This window comes from Leptonychotes weddellii, chromosome 4 (genome assembly GCF_054177405.1).
Source record: "Leptonychotes weddellii isolate Sample4059 chromosome 4, ASM5417740v2, whole genome shotgun sequence".
Lineage (NCBI taxonomy): Eukaryota > Metazoa > Chordata > Mammalia > Carnivora > Phocidae > Leptonychotes > Leptonychotes weddellii.
Window position 1 is genome coordinate 153814112 of NC_138372.1, and position 21143 is coordinate 153835254.

Genomic DNA, 21143 nt, shown 5'->3' on the forward strand with positions numbered 1-21143 from the left:
TTTTTTTTTTTAAAGATTTTATTTATTTATTTGAGACAGAGAGAATGAGAGACAGAGAGCATGAGAGGGAGGAGGGTCAGAGGGAGAAGCAGACTCCCTGCCGAGCAGGGAGCCCAATGCGGGACTCGATCCCGGGACTCCAGGATCATGACCTGAGCCGAAGGCAGTCGCTTAACCAACTGAGCCACCCAGGCGCCCTCTAATTCTTTGAATTGGAATTTTATTGTGTTAAAGTTCACTTCAGGCTTGGGGACATTTATGGCATTGTCTGTAATGTGACGTAGGTATGTTTCTGTTTCATTCTAGTGTTCTTGGGTGTGACCAATCTTCAAGCAGACCAGATTCAAATGACCAGCTTGTGTGCTCGGTGGCAGGTGCATCGTCATGCTACTGCCTATAGGGTGGTTATAGAATCGCTCCAGGGTAAGTGCAAGCCTGATTTTGTCAGGCACTCATGTACTTGGTTCTGTGTAAACCTCTGTGGACAACATGTACGTAACATTAGACCAGAGCCCTCTTCTTGAGGAGGCGACGTTATATTATGGATCCTGCAGGATATGGAGTCAAAATGGCTAGGTAAGCCAATTCTTTAACCTCTCCAAATGATCATTTTCTCATCTGTTTAATGGGTATGACCATGCCGGTCTTGTGGCATCCTGTGAGGTTTAAACTGAGATAAACCCACGTGAGACATTTACAACAGTGCTTTGCACACAGGAAGCTCCAGAGAAATGTTAGCTGCTACTGGTAATAGGAGACAAACAGCCAGGACTAACACCCAGTAAAATTATATGGTGCTATTATTTTGGCATTTACTCCATGGGGATCTCAGTTTGCCTTTAATGTTTTTTCTTACTCTTTTTATTTTGGGGGATAGTTGGTGAACGACAAATTCGTTCAGGAGATGGTTTAATATATCTCTGCCATCAGAGGCAGGTTTTTCAGTTATTACCATTCTCAGGTGCATCTACAGTTTGGGACTTAGTTTCAAAGTTGAAACACTAAAAATGTATGTTTATTTCAAGTAAAAGTTTCAAGAATAACAACAAAAGGCTGATTCCCAAAAAGTGAGTTTCTAGGGACTGTGAATCCTGTTTTCACATTATCAGCTTGGATAATATTCAGAAGATGAGATCAAATAATGAAAAATACTTTGATCTGATTTGTATTTTTTTTTAAGATTTTATTTATTTATTTGACAGAAAAAGACACAGCGAGAGAGGGAACACAAGCAGGGGGAGTGAGAGAGGGAGAAGCAGGCTTCCCGCTGAGCAAGGAGTCCAATGTGAGGCTCGATCCCTGGACCCTGGGATCATGACCTGAGCCGAAGGCAGACGCTTAACGACTGAGCCACCCAGGCGCCCGATCTGATTTATATTATCAGTAGAAAAGATATGTCTTGTTATTTGGGGGAGACTCTAGGAGACACTGGAGAATCCCAAGTGATTCTTCTAATCTTTCAAATTCGGTAATAAAATTGGTAAAAAAAAAAATTTTTCTTTCTGGACAAATGATCATGGTTTTCTCATTTTAAAAAGCAGGAGCTAATTTTGGGGGTCTGAATGGGACTGAGTTTAGTAGCCCATATCTTGGGTATAACTACATCCAAAGTGCAGAAATTTCACTTTTGGTCTAATCCAGAGAGTGGAAAGCACAGATTAGTAGAGCGGTGAGGGCATTTGGAAATACGGGGAGAATGTGAGAATAGAACATAAGCAACACGAGAAGAGACTCCTGCCAACCCCAGCCAAGACAGTGTCTCAACAGACATGCTAAGCCACTAATTCCTTGATCCCCTGTGTGTAATCCTATAAGGATCCCTTTAGCCTGGCATGACTAAACATATGGGAGTGGCTTTATTCTGGAATAAACAGTGAGTAAGGAAAAGTCAGGACAAGTCATAAGGATTTCATGGTTGTATTTAATATGATTTATGGGATGTTTAAGCAAAAGCACATGAAAGCCATGCAATTGTTTGAGAAACGAGTATAAAATCTTGAGGAGTTATGTTTCATATATCTTTATAAAATGAGTTAAGTCACATTTTCATATAGAAAGGTTGACATTTAGTGGTATTTGTTAGGCTTTTAAAAAAATACTGAGGATAAAAATCACACTCCCAAACTATCCCACAATTTTTTTTAACCTTTTATATCATTTAAGAAGTTGAGATGAAGGGACATAGGCTCCTATGGATATTCATTGTCTTTCATAAAAATTATATAGACTGACAAAAAGATATATCAAAACTGGCTTTATTAATGGAATTAGTGAGCTCCATAGTCTTTTTTAAATTAAATATCTTTAGCATATTTGCCAACTAGCACTGGGATTTTTATCAGAAAATAGGGGATGGATGTGTCTGATAACATTGACCTGGTAGTCTAAAACCTCAAAAAGCTCTTTCTGAAGCCAAGACCTTTGTTAGCAAAAAAAAAATATGAGTCTACATTTCCTTCTTATCTTCAAGAGAAGTTAACTTGTACTCCCTCAGTATTGTTTCCAGGATTCCAAATACCTCTTCAACTGAGCCTTGATAGCCTCAATTAAACAAGAATGAACAAAGTGTTGCTCAGTTGATTTTTCATCAACATTTATAGCTGGGAGATTTATGAGCCCAATTAGCTTACATCTCATTCATCCAGTTGTTTAACTGAATAATATTAATTAACAGACAGCAACAGTTTCTAATTCACAGCCTCAAAGAGGAGTGTTGGGGTGGGGAGGGAGCATGAGGATAGCAGTAGGGAGTATGTTTATTTTAATATATAGTTTAGATCAAGTCATAGTTTTCCTACTCTATAGAGTAGGGAAGAATTAGGTTGCGCTTCTTTTCTTTTTTTAGCACTTTGACCTCCTTCACTGATTTCTCCTACACACCCCCCACCCTAACTCCTGCCCCTGGCAACCAGGAATCTGTTCTCTGTATCTATGAGCTTGATTTCAGGTTGAGTTCCTTTATTTTACAAAGAAATGCAACCGTTACCCTGATTGGTGCCTTTGAAGGACTCTGGTCAGATGCAGATTCTTCCATAGGCAGATGGTTTCAAAGCCCCCTTTGTTTTAACTTTGGAATATCTCCCATTGGCTACATATGCTGCCTGTGTAGAAATTTTAGTCCTTCCACCCAAGAGGCGATACTAGAGAGAAGTGGGATCTAATTCCTCCATGTGATAGAGAAAAGCTTTGTCCCAGAGTGACCTATTTTTTAATGCTTCTGACCAATTCCTACTGTTTGACAAGTAATTTTTTTCAGTTGTTTTTCTCTTTTTTTTTAAATTTTATTTTATTATGTTATGCTAATCACCATACATTACATCATTAGTTTTTGATGTAGTATAGTCCCCATGGTCTGGTCGTGTGCATTTGTATTCTGAGATGAAGTCAGTGGAGAGGCCTCTGTTTTAACCATAATTGCTAGTCAACTTCTCTGGGCTTCAGTTTCTCTAAAATTACTTTTTTTTTTGAGGCTTTTATCTGAGGTTATACCTACAAATTTCCAGGGTTTTTGTGAATAAAGTAGTCAGGCTGTATCATTCAGGTTTGTTTGTAAATGCTAGAAATGCAGATAAAAGGAACTTAAGCAAAGGATCAATTAATTGACTAATATACTGGGAAGTTTGGAAGTGTCTAGCACCAGGCACATCTGGATCTAAGTGTTCAAACAATGCCATCAAGACCAAGTCTTGCTCTCTTCTGCTCTGTGCTTATGCTCAGCCAGATTCTCTGAGTTGGCCCCAGTCAGATCCAGAATGACATCCTCCCAGCTAAGAGCTTAACCAGTCTGAGTGAAAAGAGAGCTTCTCTTTCTCAATAATTCCAACAAAAGTCCAGGAACTGAGTCATATTGGCTTGGCTTGGGTCACATGCCCCTAAATCTGTCATTGAGTTCAAGGGCATGAAATAAACTGGTCAAACTTGGTTGCCTCCCATCTCTGTATCTGGAGGAGAGGAGGGTTGTTATTCAGTTCTTCCCAAATCATAAAGACCAAGAGTAGGGAAGAACAGATTCAAAGAAAGAGGGAATAGATGCAAACCAGGCAAAAACAACAGATGTCCTCTACTCATATAAATATTATGACTTTTTTTATAGCCAAGAAGAAAAAAAAAAAAAGAAAGAAAGATTACCAGAAGGATGAGGTCCTCTCAGGAGAGACTGAAATAAATCTGTGTTTGAGTCACTCATCCCCTTGCCAAATTAAAATTGTAGGCTTTTGGTTAATGGTAGGACAGACCAAAGTCAGGGACTTTTGGTTGGTCTTGGGTGGCTCAGAACCCCATGAGAGCCTCCATTAGTTCTGTAGATGCTCTGGGATTCTATCTCTCTCTCCAGCTATTTTTGAGTTGACTTGGCACCTAACGTTGGGTATAGCATTTCCCTTTAGGTTCACGTATTTAGATTCTACATGGTCCCAAATACTTTATTCCCTTCCTAATCTCCATAACTTGGTGAATTTCTTTCTAGACTGCTTAAGGAAGGTTTCAAAGGACGTTCAACTTGTCTTCTGTCTTTTGGTGTTGAAATGCCAGTTTTGCGGTATCATTGACAAACAGAATGGGCAGCATAGTGGAGAGCCTACCTTACCAGACACCAGATCCAAAGCAAAAGATCATATGAAACAAAACATATTTTCAAGATTAAACTTTTTGAAGCAGTGACATTATGATTGCTGGTCAGGGTATTTGAGAGACCTGGGGATTGGAAGCATTGATATCATAAAATGCCAGCAGAGTATTCTGGATCCTGGATATTCTTTGCTTGTGGATCTCAGTAAGTACTCATAGGACATTTTGGTGAGTCAAGCTGATGGCATCGTTATCAGCAGAATAATAACCCAGACGATATATTCAGCCTTGCTTCATGAGAATGAAGGCACAAAGACAGAATTTCTTCCCCTTTTCCAAAAAAATAAATTAACTCCCTGCTTTTGGCACAAGGGGTTGAGGAAATTAGTCATCATTTGATCAGTTTGAATGTTTTCCTTTAAGGCAAAGCCAGTAGACCTAAATCACACATGCCAAAAGCAACATGGATACATCCCCATTCATGTAACCCCTCTTTGCTATTATTGGGAATTAAAGCAATACTGTTTCTCAATAATTTTACAGTGCTTGTTCCAGTTTTCCAATGTTTTGAGATTTTTTTGTTGTTGTTTTAGCAGTAAAATCCATTTATATTCTATTGTCGAGGGTCTATAAAGTGTATGAGTATCCACGAGAAATAGAGATGACAGAAAAACACTTTCTAGAATTGATTCCTGGAGAGTTCCTGGAAGCTTTTATGGATTAATTAAGCTTTTATGGAGATGGATTAATATCCATGCCATAGGATATTTGTTTTACAGATGACTCACAAAAGCTTGCAAGAGGATCCAAAGTTGTGGGTAAAGGTTAGAAAGAAGCAGTTTGTGTGGGGTCTTGAGCCTGGGAACCACAGACTGACCTTGGACGTGAGCAAAGCAGAGTGCAGAGTTTATAAACATTTTCTTACTATCAAATTCCTGTCATAGCGAGATACAATTTCACAAACACCTGAACAACTCTTTTTTTATTTCATCATTTGATAATATATATGATAAGAAAATTTTTGAAGTAGACCTTAATTCATTCTGAACAAATATATTACTAAAGATTATATAAATTTCACTTTTGAAACTCCTTTATATTTTCAATCATAAAAATCAAAAAATAAATTTCAAATTCCATTTAACAAGTAGCTTTAATTTATTTATATTTTTAAAAACCTTATTTATATTTTTTAAAAAAGGATTTTGTCCAGACAAATTTTAAATGACATATGTCATGTTTGTTCTGATATATGTGTGTTGTAATAGATGTATGTTTTGTTCCAAAATATATTAAAATATAGATTGAAATTTACTAGGTATTTTATATTCAAAATAGAAAAATTACTATTTGACATTTTTTATATTTTGTACTGTTCTGTTTTTAAGTTTTCTATATTTTGTTTATATTTAATAATCTGCAACTAACACTTTGAAGGAGTTCTTTTGAACCACTAAATAATATATGTAATGTATTCAATCAATGTAGTTTTTAACACAGGTTTTTAAATTCCTAGAAATAAAGCTAGATAAGGCATTAAGTAGACTGATACAGCTTATGGGTGAAATAAAGCTCAATCTAGAGCTTTTTAAATAATTGTTCTTTTCACAGTAGCAGTGATTTTTTCCTTTTAACCAATTATCCACACGGTAAAAAAAAAAAAAAAAAAAAAAAGAAACACTCTATGCCAATGAAGAAATCAATTTGAAACCCTTCAGTAATTAAAGCTGCCAAAGGAGGGCGCCTGGGTGGCTCAGTTGGTTAGGCGACTGCCTTCGGCTCAGGTCATGATCCTGGAGTCCCGGGATCGGGTCCCGCATCGGGCTCCCTGCTCAGCAGGGAGTCTGCTTCTCCCTCTGACCCTCCTCCCTCTCATGCTCTCTGTATCTCATTCTCTCTGTCTCAAATAAATAAATAAAAAATCTTAAAAAAAAAAGCTGCCAAAGGAGGCAGCTTTATCCAGTGGAGAAATAAAGCACTGAATCATAAGGGATCCTTTTCCGATCTCTGCCAGATATCACATTTGCTTAATTTCATATGCACTCCGCAGATCTCAAACTGCTTTATTTAGAAAAACTACACATGTAACTTCCACTGTTTTATGATGTATTAGTGGAAATTAAAGCAGCATCCTCTGAAACTGTGATTTAGAGTTCTGAATTTAATTTCAGTTCTGCTACTTAGCATATGGACTTGATTAGGAGACTAACTTTTTTGGCCTTCAGTTTCTTATCTTTAGATTGGGGATAATTATACATATTATAAGGATCAAATGAGTCGATTCACATAAAATCTTTAGAATAGTGCCTGGCACATGACAAAAGCTCATTAAATATTGGTTATTATCATTCTTGTTGTTGTTTTATGAAATACAAAGCACAGAACCTGGCACACAGTAAGCCCTCAGAAAATGATGAATATCATTAATCCAAGTACCCTAGACTCCAGACCCAAGAGCCAGCACTAACTTCTCCAGGAGGGCAAAGCCATCTTGCTCTGAATATGGGAATGAAGAAAGTAGCCAACAGTTAAACTGGGTCTACTAGGTTCTTTGTGCTTCTGCCATGGTGGAGACAAGAAAGAGAAGGTCCTTTGTGGAGATGGCTGTATATGGCTGTCTTTTTGGTAGAACCAAAAGAACTTTGGAACCAGGAGTTGGAAAACAGTTCTACAGAATGTAGAGCCCTAAACCACAGAAGCACCATGTTTTACTTACTCAGTTATGATTTTGAAAGAAGGGAAAGTGATTTTCAGAGTGGATCCAGCCTCCTCTGAACTTCCTAGGAGTCTTCATTGCCATTAAAAGAAATCATGAGTATCAGTTACAAATGAATGCTGAGAGGTAGGAAATTGGGCATTATGGGGACTTCCTGACTGTCTCAGCGCCACTCCAAACTCTTTTTTTTTTAATTTATCCATTTGAGAGAGAGAGAATGAGAGAGAGAGCACGAGAGGGGGAAGATCAGAGGGAGAAGCAGACTCCCCACTGAGCAGGGAGCCCAGTGCGGGACTCGATCCCTGGACTCCAGGATCATGACCTGAGCCGAAGGCAGTTGCTTAGCCAACTGAGCCACCCAGGTGCCCCGCCACTCCAAACCCTTGCTTGCATTTGTGGCTGTTCTGAAAATAACCTGGACCTGTGGATGAAGCTTCTGAGACCCTGGAAGCACACCTCTTCATCCACAGGCATAAGGACTGCCTAGAGTTCTATAATCCTAACTCAATACCTATATTTTTATTTTTATTTTTTTAAGTAAGCTCCACACCCAGTGTGGGGCTTGAACTCACCACCCTAGGAGTAAGAGTTGCATGTTCTTCTGACTGAGCCAACCAGGCACCCCAGCATATCTATATTTTTAGGCCACTGGCAGGAAGGGCATCTTGTTGCATGGTAGAAAGTTGTATGGGGCCAAAAGGATGTGTCTTTTTGTCAATTTGTAATTGGTTGGCTGTGTTCTGGAGATTCATGTTGATAAAAGAATATTCTAATTTTTAAAAAGTAAATATGCTCACCTCCCCACCTGTCCAAAAGATCAATTATGACATGTACACACAATTATATATGCTAATAATTTTCCATTAAAGCATTGATCTCAGGAGTCTTTTATTCTCATTTTTGAACATAATGAAAAAGTGATTTTCAATTATAAAAAAAAATCAGTGAATGTATTAACTCTTTAGAAAAAGGTACAGAACCTAAACAAGTATATTCAATCTGAAGTTATCTGATTAGGCCATGCATATTAAGCATTTTAGAAGCAAATCATCTACTGATAACTGTTTTTAAAAATTTCATGCATGTATGTTTTGTTTTATTATAGACACAAAAAAGCAAGAATCCACTGTGGGTGGAGGGACAACCAGGCATTGCTTCTATGGACTTCAGCCTGATTCAGAATATAAAATCAGTGTTTACACAAAGCTTCAGGAGATCGAGGGACCCAGTGTGAGCATAATGGAAAAAACACGTAAGTCAAGTGTGTCCTCTCCGATCCCTGTCTCCATGGACAAATAGTATTTTACGCATCCTGTTTTGGTTCAAAAACTTTATTCCATTTAGAGAAATGTTAGCTATTGCTGCCCAGGAATACCTGTAATACAAGTTTTCTTCCTCTTCTCCAGTCCCATAATTCACTGCATGTGGCCCACTGATGTCATCTGTATGGGGTTTTTTCCATCCTCCATATGTTTCACAAAGGACTGTAAGGCCATATGATAGCAAAGTGCTTGAAACAATGACCTTTTTTTGTGATCTATATCCATAAGGAACGTTTGTGGTATGCAGAGTGTGAAATGAAGTTTAAGGCCCGGGTCCTGACATTCAAACAATGGCATGTTACCACAGCTATGAGGTGGGAATGGAGCCAAGATGTTCCAAATGGCTGACCCTCAAGTTATTGCCTACTTAAGAGGCTCTTGCACTTTTTCCAAGTTGGCTGCAGATCTGATGTGCTGAAGGGAAACGGAAAGTATAAAATTAAAACAAAACACTTTTTACATGTTCTAAAGACCAAGGAGAGTGTCAACTTCTTGGAATGGCTTTTAATCAAGGATTTCTGATGTAAAGGCACAAACATGAAAATTGTAGCGAATTCTGGGGAAATTTGTGTACTTAACTCAGTATCTTGAACTTAGACTCAAAGTCCCTGAGGATTTTGTATCTGAATAGGTGGTGGGCGATGGGTTTTCTTGGTAGTCCCTCTATCTTATATCTGACATTTGGAAAGTTCTGTCTATGTATAGGTCTTCCAGTTCATCTGGCACAGGCAGGAAGAAATCATCAGCAATGTGTGACCTTCAGAAACAGACAGTGAAAGTATAATAAATGGCATCATCCAATTTTTTTCTAATATGAAAATTTTATTTCTTAACACTAAAATATTCCACATTTTATATTGCATTATAGTTTTAAGGTATAGTCTATATATCGTAAAATTCACCTATTTTAAATGTACAATTCAATGATTTAAAGAGTTGTATAGTCATTACCACAATCCAATTTTAGAACATTTCCATCAACCCAAAGAGTTCTTTCATACTCATTCACACTCCTCTGTCCCATCTTCAGTCCCAGGCTATTTGCTTTCTTTTCTTTCCTTTTCTTTTTTTTTAAGATTTTATTTATTTATTTGAAAGAGAGAGAGTGATTTTTTTTTAAGATTTTATTTACTTATTTTACAGAGAGAGACACAGTGAGAGAGGGAACACAAGCTGGGGAGTGGGAGAGGGAGAAGCAGGCTTCCCATGGAGCAGGGAGCCCGATGCGGGGCTTGATCCAAGGACCCTGGGGTCATGACCTGAGCCGAAGGCAGACGCTTAACAACTGAGCCACCCAGGCACCCCTGCTTTCTTTTCTTATACATTTACCTTTTCTGGACATTTCAAAGGTGCATCTGGCATCTTTCACTTACCGTATGTTTTTGAGCTTATTCATGTTGTAGGATGTATCAATAGTATGTTTCTTTTTATGGCTGATTAGAATTCTATTTTATAGTTAGAGGATCATGTAATTTTGAAGTTACTAGGGACCTGGTGGTGCACAAGATTTTGAGTCAAACAGCCTTCTTTGGGACCCTTTCTAACATGGTGGCCTTGGGCAGTTCCACATCTCTGAGCTTCTTTTTGCTCAGCAGTAAAAATTAAACACTTGTTCTCTTAACCCCATGTGGTGGTGGTAAAGATCCAAGAGAACCTGTTGAGGAACTTTTCTACCCATATCTTACTGAACAGGTATTCTATATCACCATGGCTGTCTTCTTAGAAGTCACAAACTGATGGCCACGGGGTAGATATCACTGTGAAATAGGTTTTCTCTGAGCCATACATTTTTTTCCCAGGCTTTAAAGAATCTGTTGAAAGTTCAAAAGATTTGACAACCCAGGACACACATATCATGGTGCCAATCTGCGGAGACCAACTGCTATCTCTTTTATACAGTATATGTGCTCTCAAGTTTGTTCCTTGTTAATGTGTAGGCTAGTTCTTTGCTCATTTTCATTACTTGCTGACCTTTAAAAATATTTTGGGTTTGTGATCCCTGGTCTACTTCAGCGTCCCCTAACCTTAACTCCACAAGTGTTAACTACCAACCCAGGGTTAATTGGGATAGCTCTGTTTGATGTGCTTCCCTTATGTTGGGGATATCTGTATTCTTGTAGCTTCTACCCACTGGCTCTAGTTCACCTTTCTGAATCAATGCAGATCAAGATTGCTCCCTCTTCTATGGGACAGCCCCTCACATATTGAAGACAGGGACCATCTGTATGCCACATAGAGTATATAAACCTATATCACCAGTTCACTGTGGTTCTTCCTACCCAAAAGAGTCTTTGGCCAGATGTTCTACCCAAACATATTGATCTGTCTGCCATTGCTTCTCATTGATTTGGTTCTTAGGACTTAGAACTTAGGATATGCCTCAATTTCCTACAATAAAGAAGATGGACAATTATAAAGATGACCCACTACTTCCACAGATATTAAGATAAATACATCTGGCTTTAGAAGCATTTTATGGTGCTTTCAAGAAAGTTTTACAGTCCTAGTTTTGGTATTAAGATTTCTCACTTTTTATTTTACATTTGACACTTTTTAGCTTCAAAAATTGCCTTTAAAAGATTAAAGTGATATATATTCACAATAATGGAACAGAAGGTAAAAAGTACTTTGTTGACTTCCCTCTTTCCCCATTCTTCCTTCCCACAAGTGCCCATTTGTACCAGCTTGTTCTCCTTCAAGAAATTCTCCATAATCTATCTATCTATCTATCTATCTATCTATCTATCCAATCTATATCTATATAGAGATATAGAGATATATTGATATTCATCAGATACATATGTATCTGATAGGTTTTTTTATGTTTCACAAATAGGATCATAGCTTGGTATTCTGTGACTTGCTTCATTTCACATACTAATTAATCTCAAACATTTTTCTATATTGGTAATATACAGTTACTTTGTTTTTTTAAAATGTTGAATTATTTTATTCAAATAATTGTATTTTATTGCCTGTTAGGGGCGCCTGGGTGGCTCAGTCATTAAGCGTCTGCCTTCGGCTCAGGTCATGGTCCCAGGGTCCTGGGATCGAGCCCCACATCAGGCTCCCTGCTCCACGGGAAGCCTGCTTCTCTCTCTCCCACTCCCCTTGCTTGCGTTCCCTCTCTTGCTGTGTCTCTCTCTGTCAAATAAATAAATTAAATTAAATTAAATGAATAAATAAATATTGCCTCTTAAAATTGAAAGAGACCTTAAAATTAAAATTCATCTCTCCGGGGCACCTGGGTGGCTCAGTTGGTTAAGCGACTGCCTTCGGCTCAGGTCATGATCCTGGAGTCCCAGGATTGAGTCCCGCATCGGGCTCCCTGCTCGGCAGGGAGTCTGCTTCTCCCTCTGACCCTCCCCCCTCTCATGTGCTCTCTCTCTCTCTCTCATTCTCTCTCTCAAATAAAATAAAAAATCTTTAAAAAAAATAAAATAAAATAAAATAAAATTCATCTCTCCAACCTTCCTGCCAGTGAAGGAATTCCCTTTATAACATTCCTGACCAAGTAATCAGTCTGCCTGAACTCAGATCTTTCTGGCTATTTGGTGCTCACCTGTTTCAGAGGGAATGGCTATAATTATTCAAGAGTTTTCCCTCATATTAATCTGAGATGATAAAAGAATTTTCTCAGTTTTTCTTAAATTTTTAGTGCCAAATAAGAACAAGAAAAGAATATAGTAACATGTAGGATGTTTACCTAATGATTCCATGATTTCCTTGCTCTTTACCACATGAACTGTTGTGAAAGTCACCACTCTCATGTAACTATCCCCCGTTCCTTTAGCCAATCACACTTTGCATATTACATGAACGTCTCATCCCTCATCATCCAGGTTGAACTGATCTGGACACACGGTGGCCTCCCAGTGTCTTGCCATTTGGTCCTCAGAACTGAAAGTTTTCCAGATAGAGTCTGAGCAGAAAAGAGAGCAAATTAGATTCCACTGGGGACCACATCCTGGGGATGCAGAGTGAGAAGGGGGGGAAAGTGCTATTGAACAAGAATTGATGGTCAGTCCTTAGTTAGGCAGAATAGAAACGAAGTTTATTATATGTGTGAAAGAAGCCAGAGACTAATCCGAAATGGGTTGGCAAGAGTCTTGCCTTAAATCAGCATTAGAACCACTTTGTAGTTGACAGTTTGATTGCATTGACTCCTGCTGGGTAAACTGAATTGTGGCAAAATGGCATTTCAAGCTTTCAGTCTGAGTTTAGGGGTTGGATGGAGGCAGTTTTCACAGGCTGTGGCTGATTTATAGTAGTCACTAACTTCACTATATTCTCCAAGAAGACAATGGCCAAAATCATTGACTTTACTGAAGAATTATTACTCCATGACCTCCCTCTCTTCACCACAGATGTGATGGCTAATCCATGTTCCTTTTCTCTCTACAGAGTCACCTCCTACTCAACCACCTACTTTTCCTCCGACCATTCCACCAGCAAAAGAAGGTAAAAGAATAATATGATAATGCTGTGATTTTAGGTTCAGGTTTTCTCTTGGTTTTGTTTATTAAACAAACATTAAAAAGAAGAAAAGGGTACAAGGAAGAAATTTAAGAACACAATTTCATATCCCAGAGGTAATTCCTTCATGCATTTTGATGTATTTTTTCTCTGATTTATTACAGAAATTTTCATTTTGAGTATATATTCACATAGATTTTGCTCTCATTTCAAAGTTGAAATCTCATCTTGATTTCATTTTTCTTTGGTAACAGAGGACCAGATTTTCTTTAATAAGCTTATAATTAGCAGATCTTGTGATCCCTTTCGCTCTAAATTCAAACCAGAAATTTGTAAAATTTTATAAATCTCAGAACTTAGAAGAACAACCTTACCAGATCCTTATTGTCCCTGGATTATTACCTCGCCTGGAGATAGTTTATTCTATATTATAAATAGCTTTAAGGGAATAGCTTTAAGTACAACTTAATAAAATAAAAACCAAGTGCTTTTTTTTCCTAAAGAAAGGAGAAAGGCACACTATCTCATAGAATATTTGTGTGCAACTGGCCTAAGATTAAAAGATTCAGATTATTGAAGAGTAAATTATTTGTTTCATCATAAAACAGAGTCAACCACAATGATCCACACTAATAAGGGGAAGACAGGCATAGATAATCTGAAACAGCACAGGACACCAATGAAGGACTACTGAAAAATGCTTTAGGTGGAGTGGGTTTTTGTTGGTGTGTTTCTTGCTTGTTATGTTGATATCAGTAATAACTACTGATAATAGTCTCCCTGGGCTAGCATTAATGTACATTTCTTGACAAGTACCAATGGGTGGCAAAAAGGCATAGACAGAATTTTAGAGCAAGGCTGGAAGTTTGCTTACAGCCTTAGCCCAAATGCATATCAAATTGTAGATTAATCTGCTTCCATTATGTCCTGTGCCTTCCTTCTGAATTTGAATCTCTCTGAAGTTACTGACTCAATAAGCAGAGAATAGGGTGCTTAGAGTAATAGCTTGGACTTTCTTCTAATAAGTGAGTACTTGAGAGTATTTGTTGCTATATCTGTCTCTAAATCACTTTAGTTCTTCATTTTTCTGTTCTTTAATTTTCTATTTTAGAGGGCTGAGATTGATTTTTTTCATAATTCTACATGTTTGATAAAACTTCTCAGTCATGAAGTCAAGCTTCTCCTTGACTACAGGAAAGAAATGATTATCAGGAAGTATAATGAGCAAGAGCTTGGAATGTGATTTATACCTTTCCTTTGGGAAAGAGCTGTAGTTACCAGAAGCAAACCATCATCTGCTTTGTTGGTTGTAATAACTTCTGTTTTCCCCTTATCTCGAATTCAAAATTCATTCCTGGTCTTCAGTATGCAGAGCTGCCAAGGCAGACCTGGTATTTATGGTGGATGGATCCTGGAGTATTGGAGATGAAAATTTCAATAAGATCATTAACTTTCTGTATAGCACTGTTGGAGCCCTGAACAAGATCGGTGCTGATGGAACTCAAGTAAGGCTAACTGAACAATCTTTAATTCATTCTATGCATTAAAAAATTATCCCACGCTATTGTTATGGCTACTTGTCAGTTGATATGGATAATATAGCGATCAGATCTGACCCTAAATGAGAGGATAGACAAGTCTGGGTTTGGAAGCAGCTTACTGATGCCAAGAGTCGGACGCTCAACCGACTGAGCCACCCAGGTACCCCTGCCACTGGAAAGTTTTAAGGAGAGAATAAAAGTCATTCTGACTGTTTTATGGACTGTGAATAGTAACACGGGTAAGAGTGGATGCAGAGAGACCATAGTCCAACACAGAGATGAGTTGGAGGCCTGGGCATGGGTGGTAACAAGGAGATGCACGGGTAGGAACAGATTCAGAATGTATCATGGAGGAATGGCTGAGAAAATTTGGATGTAAGGGGAACCATAAGAGAAAAATAGATAAAGTGCTAAGGCATTTCAGGGAGCAAGGAATTTATTTTGGATAGAAGGGTCAGATGTGGTTCCCTGGAGATGATAACATCTGCAGCAGTGGCCCTTGAAGGCTGGTAGCAGCTGAAGGCTCACACAATCAAAGAAAGCACTTTGAAGATGCTGTATTTATTCCCTCCCATGATCATTCTGAAAAGCAAACAAAAAAAATCCCAGTAAATTAAAGATAACCCCCAAATTCCACTGTTAGAAAAGCAAACTATAGGAAATGAAGCCAGGAAGGCTTTTATTGTAGTGGTTAAAAACATAGAGTTTGGGGGCGCCTGGGTGGTTCAGTCAGTTGAGTGTCCAACTCTTGATTTCAGCTCAGGTCGTGATCTCAGCGTCTTGAGATGGAGCCCTGCATGGGCTCTGCACTCAGCAAGGAGTCTGCTTGAGAGTCTCTCCCTCTCTCTGCTCCTCCCCTCGCTCACTTTCTAAATAAATAAATAAAAATCTTTAAAGAAAAAGAACATGGATTTTGAGGTGGGATTTACTTGGCTTCAACTGTGGGTTCTGCAGTGGCCACCCTTGGGATTTTGTGCAAGGCACGTGACTTTGAGTGCCTTTGTCTTCTCGTGTGTAAAACGGTGGAACAGTCGTAATTACTTCACAGGTTTGTTTCATGAAGCCGTCCTTGTAAAGAATCCACCTCGGATTCTCTGACCTTTGTCATATTACAAGGCTGCTTTTTTTTCCATCTGTCAAACAAGAAAGCAAAAGGTCTACATACTTTCAAAGGAGATTGTTAGGAGACTGAGAGAAATTTTTAAAAATAAACTGTTTCCTGAAAAATACTTAGAGAACAAAAAATACTCCTTAATGTGTTGTCAGATTTGCTATGTAACCTGTGTGAAATTTTAAGCCAAGGAAATTGTGGTTTGGGTTAAAAAAGAAATTAAAATCATAGGTGTAATCATGCCATTGTGTGTGCTCTCTGGAGGAAGTCTTTATATATGTGAAAACAAATACCTTGTCTCTCTCCAGGTTGCAATGGTTCAGTTCACTGATGACCCCAGAACAGAATTTAAACTAAATGCCTACAACACCAAAGAGACCCTTCTTGATGCAATTAAACGTATTTCATACAAAGGAGGAAATACAAAAACAGGTAAGAATAACAGCAACAGCAAAACTCAGCAAAGACCCAGAGTAATTCATCATTAATAATTACTGAAATGACTTTTTGGAGGCATAAGAATATAGATTTTTTTGAAAAGATTTTTTTACTGATCTAAGAACTTCCACCCTTCCCTCCCCAGCGAAACAAACAAGGGGAGGAATGAAATTGAACAGTTGCCTTCCTCTGTTTCAGGAAAAGCAATCAAGCATGTCCGAGATAGTTTGTTCACTGCAGAGTCAGGGACCAGAAGAGGTATCCCAAAGGTCATCGTGGTTATAACTGATGGCAGGTCACAAGATGATGTGAACAAAATCTCCGGGGAGATGCAATCAAATGGTAAGCCACGGATAGTAATGTTGCCATTGTTTTCTGAATACAAATTTATAGGCCCATCAGAATGATTTAAGTGTTTCTAAATCTTTCTGAATATTTAATGTAAATCTTTTTTAATATTAACTAGACAATGTGATTTTTATTTTTTTATTTTTTATTATGTTCAGTTAGCCAACATATAGTACATCATTAGTTTTTGATGTAGTATTCAGTGATTCGTTAGTTGCCTATAACACCCAGTGCTCATTACCACACATGCCCTCCTTAATACCCATCACCTGGTTACCCCATCCCCCCACACCCCTCCCTTCTGTAACCCTCAGTTTGTTTCCCAGAGTCCAGAGTCTCTCATAGACAATGTGATTTTTAAAAAACGTTCCAAGTTACAAATCTAATATTTTGCTGTATTTTCTCTAATACTTTTGTTACACACAGGACGCCCTGTATAAGAAATTGTAGCAATTAAGTGCAATACTGTGAAAAGGACCGTTATGGAGGGCCAGGGAGGGAACCTGATCACAGAAGCTCCTCAGCCTCCTCATCTGTAAAATGGAGATTCTCATTGGATTATCATGAAGATTACATTTTTTAAGACATGCCTGGCAAACAGTAGTTTAATATTTATTTGCCAAGCATGGAACCATGACCCACCTCAGGCTGCTAGCCTATTAATACCTCAGGTTTTACATGTTAAGAATAAACTGAGATAAAGTTTCTCTGTCTCAACTACATTTCATCCCATAAACCTTAAAATAATTATTAGAAGTATATAGCATAAAGATGTTCCTCCAATGGCAACTATTTTGTCTCAAGCACTGACTGGGGCATTGCCTGTCTTGAGTTTTCTTTAAAATGGAGAAATGCTTAGCAGGTGATGAAATAATTATCATTTGGTGGCATGTGAATTATCCACCCCCACCAGGCCTCCTTCATCAACATTTTAAACACAGGGACGTGTCTTACATTGCATTATTTGTATTTTGTGCAGTTTAAAATAATCAGAACTCTCTTCCCCTCCTGCCACAGGTTACAGCGTCTTTGCAGTTGGTGTGGCTGATGCAGATTACTCAGAGTTGGTTAGCATTGGCAGCAAGCCCAGTTCACGGCATGTCTTCTTTGTGGATGACTTTGACGCCTTTAAGAAAATTGAAGATGAGTTGATTACTTTTGTCTGCGAAACCGCTTCAGCAAGTTAGTTCTTTGGAATTTGTACTTAACTCATGTTGCTTAATGGCTGAAATATTTCATACCAGTTAAATAATGAGTCCCATCTTGATCTGAGAAAAGAATATGTATTTGCAGAGCTGTTTAGTATGCAGACATTAAGTTTTGTGGTTTTGAGCATTTGGAAATAAACCTCCGCTCTCCCCCGTTTAGGGTTTTAGGTGGATAAAAACTTTCCCTAATGAGATGAGAGTCTATGTCTAAAAGCAACTCTGCCTAAACAGCTGTAGTAAATGGTTTTCAAAATGTAGTAAGACTGCTCATCAGGGTGACACACTGTAAGTGAGACTACTCCCAACACATGCTCTCAAGAGACCACCATAGATTTTAATAGATCCATGAAAGGAGAAGGAAGCCGTGTCCTTTTGGTTGTAGTAGGCCAAGGGAGAGCATTTCAATCTTTAGGAATCTACAGAAAACCGTAGCCACATGTGGTTTGGATACCCTTCACAATTGACTTCCGCAAAGATTATGTTAGTTTCCTGTTCTCAGGACAGGGAAAGAGTATGTTTGGAAAATATCTAAATCGGGGTTTTATATTGTTTGTTTTGCTTCCCAGCCTGCCCGCTGGTGTACAAGGATGGCGTAGATCTTGCAGGTATGCATTATCACAATCTTTCCAAATACATTTGGGAAATACAAAACAGGTCCAGATTTTTTCTATCTTTAAAAGACTAATTTTGAAATTTAAAATCCTAAAATGCCTGGTTTGTTTTTTTTTTCTTTCTTTCTCTCTCTCTCTCTCTTTAGGATTTAAGATGATGGAAATGTTTGGTTTGGTTGAGAAGGATTTTTCATCTGTGGAGGGGGTTTCCATGGAGCCTGGTACCTTCAATGTGTATCCCTGTTACCGAATTCATAAAGATGCCCTGGTTTCCCAGCCAACCAAGTATGTTTCCCTTGCAAGATATTAAAGCCAATCATTTGTTATTGTATCTCAAAGTGAAAATGATGTCAACTTGAAATATGCTGTAATAGTTCCCAGTAGGATTTTCCATGATGATAAGAACAAATGATTAGACTTCTTTGTTTAAAAACATTAGACTCACACATAATGCCAGTTGAACTTTAATAACTGTGAGTCTGAGAAAATATATGAAGATAGTTGATTTTTACCCAACGCCACCATATACCAGTCATTGTTCTACGTGTTTAAGCACCTTAACTCACTCGAAGCTCCCAACAGCTCTATGCCTTAGATTCACTTATTATCTCAGTTCTAGAAATACTGAAACTAAAGCACAAAGAAGCTAAATGACTTGAGTGAGATCACATGGTTTGTTTAGTGAAAATGCTGGGGTTTGCATCTGGCAGTCAGGCCCCAGAGCCCACACCCTGAACCATGTCATTCCAGTGCCAATAATTCAGCTCATTTTTAATTTTTGAGAAGTCACAACAGCAACCCCACGTAGTGGATGAGTAGTATTGGATGTATGTACAAACCACATTAGCTACTTGCTTTATAGTTCATAATGCGCATAGGATTCCTGGGCCTGTTTACAGCAAATTCCTGGTTCAAGGGATCATCTCTCAAGATGTTGTCTGCTATTTTACATTCCAACGTGAAACATTTTCAGTGTCCAGATGTTGATGTAGTGTGCACTTGTGCACGGACCAATGGGACAGATCGTATTAGAGTATTAAATTCATCTATCCAATGTATACACAAGTTGCTTTGCTAGCTTCTTCGAAAATATTATTTATTAAATTTTAGCCTATTACAAATACTATCCAAATTATTTTATTGTGCTTCATTTGGGAAGATATTATTTGAAATAAGTAGACCTCTCTTAATAATGCACAATATTTGCTGTTATAGCTGTAGCTTCATTTTCTAGAAAATTGTTAAAAATGCCTTTGACCTATAGAGTATATGTGCTTTTAGATAGAGCCAACATCTGGTGTTACCTTTTAGCAGGTTTTCTTTTTCCACAGTCTAGGGATGAATATTAAAATGGGTATTTGAAAAACCCTCCATGGAGTCCTAGTCCAAAATGAGAATTGCCAAAGGGAAAATCCTCTCTACCCCACTGAAATGGCTCATCCAGTGAACAGCACCGTCCACCATCAAAATCCATTCACAGGCTCCCAGCCCTTATCTTACTCCTCCTGTCACCAGCATTTGACACAGTTGCTCACTTCTTCCTCTTGGATTCCCTTTCTTCACTGGGCTTCTGGGACACACACTCTTTAGAGCTTCTGCCTACATTACCGGCTGTTCATTTTCCGTGCTGCCTCCTCTTCTCACCTCCACTTCTTCATGCTGGAGGGATTAGGTCTGGATCCTTGACGTTCTTGTTTTCCTTGTCTATACCCACTCTCTGGTGATCTTTTGAGTAGTGTTCAGCATTATCTATATGCCAACGACTCCTAAATTTGTATTTCCAGTCCCCTCCCATTTCCCCATAACTAGACTAGCATACCTAATGGCGTACTAGGCATCTTGCTTGGCTATCTAAATGGGCATTTCAAACTCTGCATGTTCAAGACCATGCTGACCTTCGTTCCAGAGCCAGCTTCACTTACAACCTTTTCCATCTTAATGACAATTACATCTAACCAGTTTCTCAGGCAAAAAAAAAATGACTTTTTCATGTCCCACATCCACTCTACAAAGGAATCCAGTTGTCTGTGCCTTCTCGCTGTCTCCACTGCCTTAACTCCATATGGGGCGCTGTCATCTCTTCCCAGGCTCATTGCAGCAGGCTTCTAATTGGTCTTCCTGCTCAGACCCTTGCCTTCCTAGAGTCTATTCTCCAAGTAGCAGTCAGAGTAATTCTTTTAAAATGTAAATCATGTCACTCCAAAATCTCCACGATTCCCCATTCCCCTTGCATTAAAAGTCAAAACTCTTGAATGGCCTATAGGGTCTACATTATCTGGGTACCTATTACCTCTTTGACTTCACCTCTTGTCTCCTTCAGTCCATTCTCCAGACATACCAGCCACACTCCACTTTGGTGTCTTTGTACTAGCTGGATGTCTTTGTCTCTTCTGAGGTTTTCTTCAAATCTAACTTTCTCAGTGAACCTGTGCTCAAATGTAACCTTCTCAAGGAGCCTTCTAAGTGAAGCCAGTGGTGATGACTTCATTTAACACTGCAAAACAATACATCCTAGCATTCCCAGTCCCCATTAAACTGCTCTATTTTTCTTGTTGTTTTTTTTTAATGGCATGTTTACCTTCTAATACACTGTATAATTCACCCTGCTAGAATTTAAGTGCTTCTACAAGGATAGGGACATTGTTGGTTTCATTCATTGATGTATCTTAAGTGCCTATTACAATGTCTGGCACATAGCAAGCACACGATAAGTATTTGTTGAATGAATGAATGAACTAACATATAAACAAAATGAATGAAATATTTTTATCTATGCAAATCAAACTTTCATTTTCAAATTTATGCT

General features: G+C 38.4%; 1 protein-coding gene across 4 annotated transcripts in view; it reads left to right on the forward strand.

The window, feature by feature from the left end:
• Window positions 1–21143, forward strand: part of COL14A1 (collagen type XIV alpha 1 chain) — a 207315-nt gene that overhangs the window by 101041 nt on the left and 85131 nt on the right. For all 4 annotated transcript variants that reach the window (XM_081816457.1, XM_081816455.1, XM_081816456.1 and 1 more), the window contains 9 exons: window positions 307–423; window positions 8388–8534; window positions 13009–13065; window positions 14446–14585; window positions 16041–16164; window positions 16369–16512; window positions 17536–17700; window positions 18293–18331; window positions 18484–18622. In XM_081816457.1, the coding sequence (XP_081672583.1) occupies window positions 307–423; window positions 8388–8534; window positions 13009–13065; window positions 14446–14585; window positions 16041–16164; window positions 16369–16512; window positions 17536–17700; window positions 18293–18331; window positions 18484–18622 (1072 nt within the window). The remainder of the gene's footprint in view (window positions 1–306; window positions 424–8387; window positions 8535–13008; window positions 13066–14445; window positions 14586–16040; window positions 16165–16368; window positions 16513–17535; window positions 17701–18292; window positions 18332–18483; window positions 18623–21143) is intronic.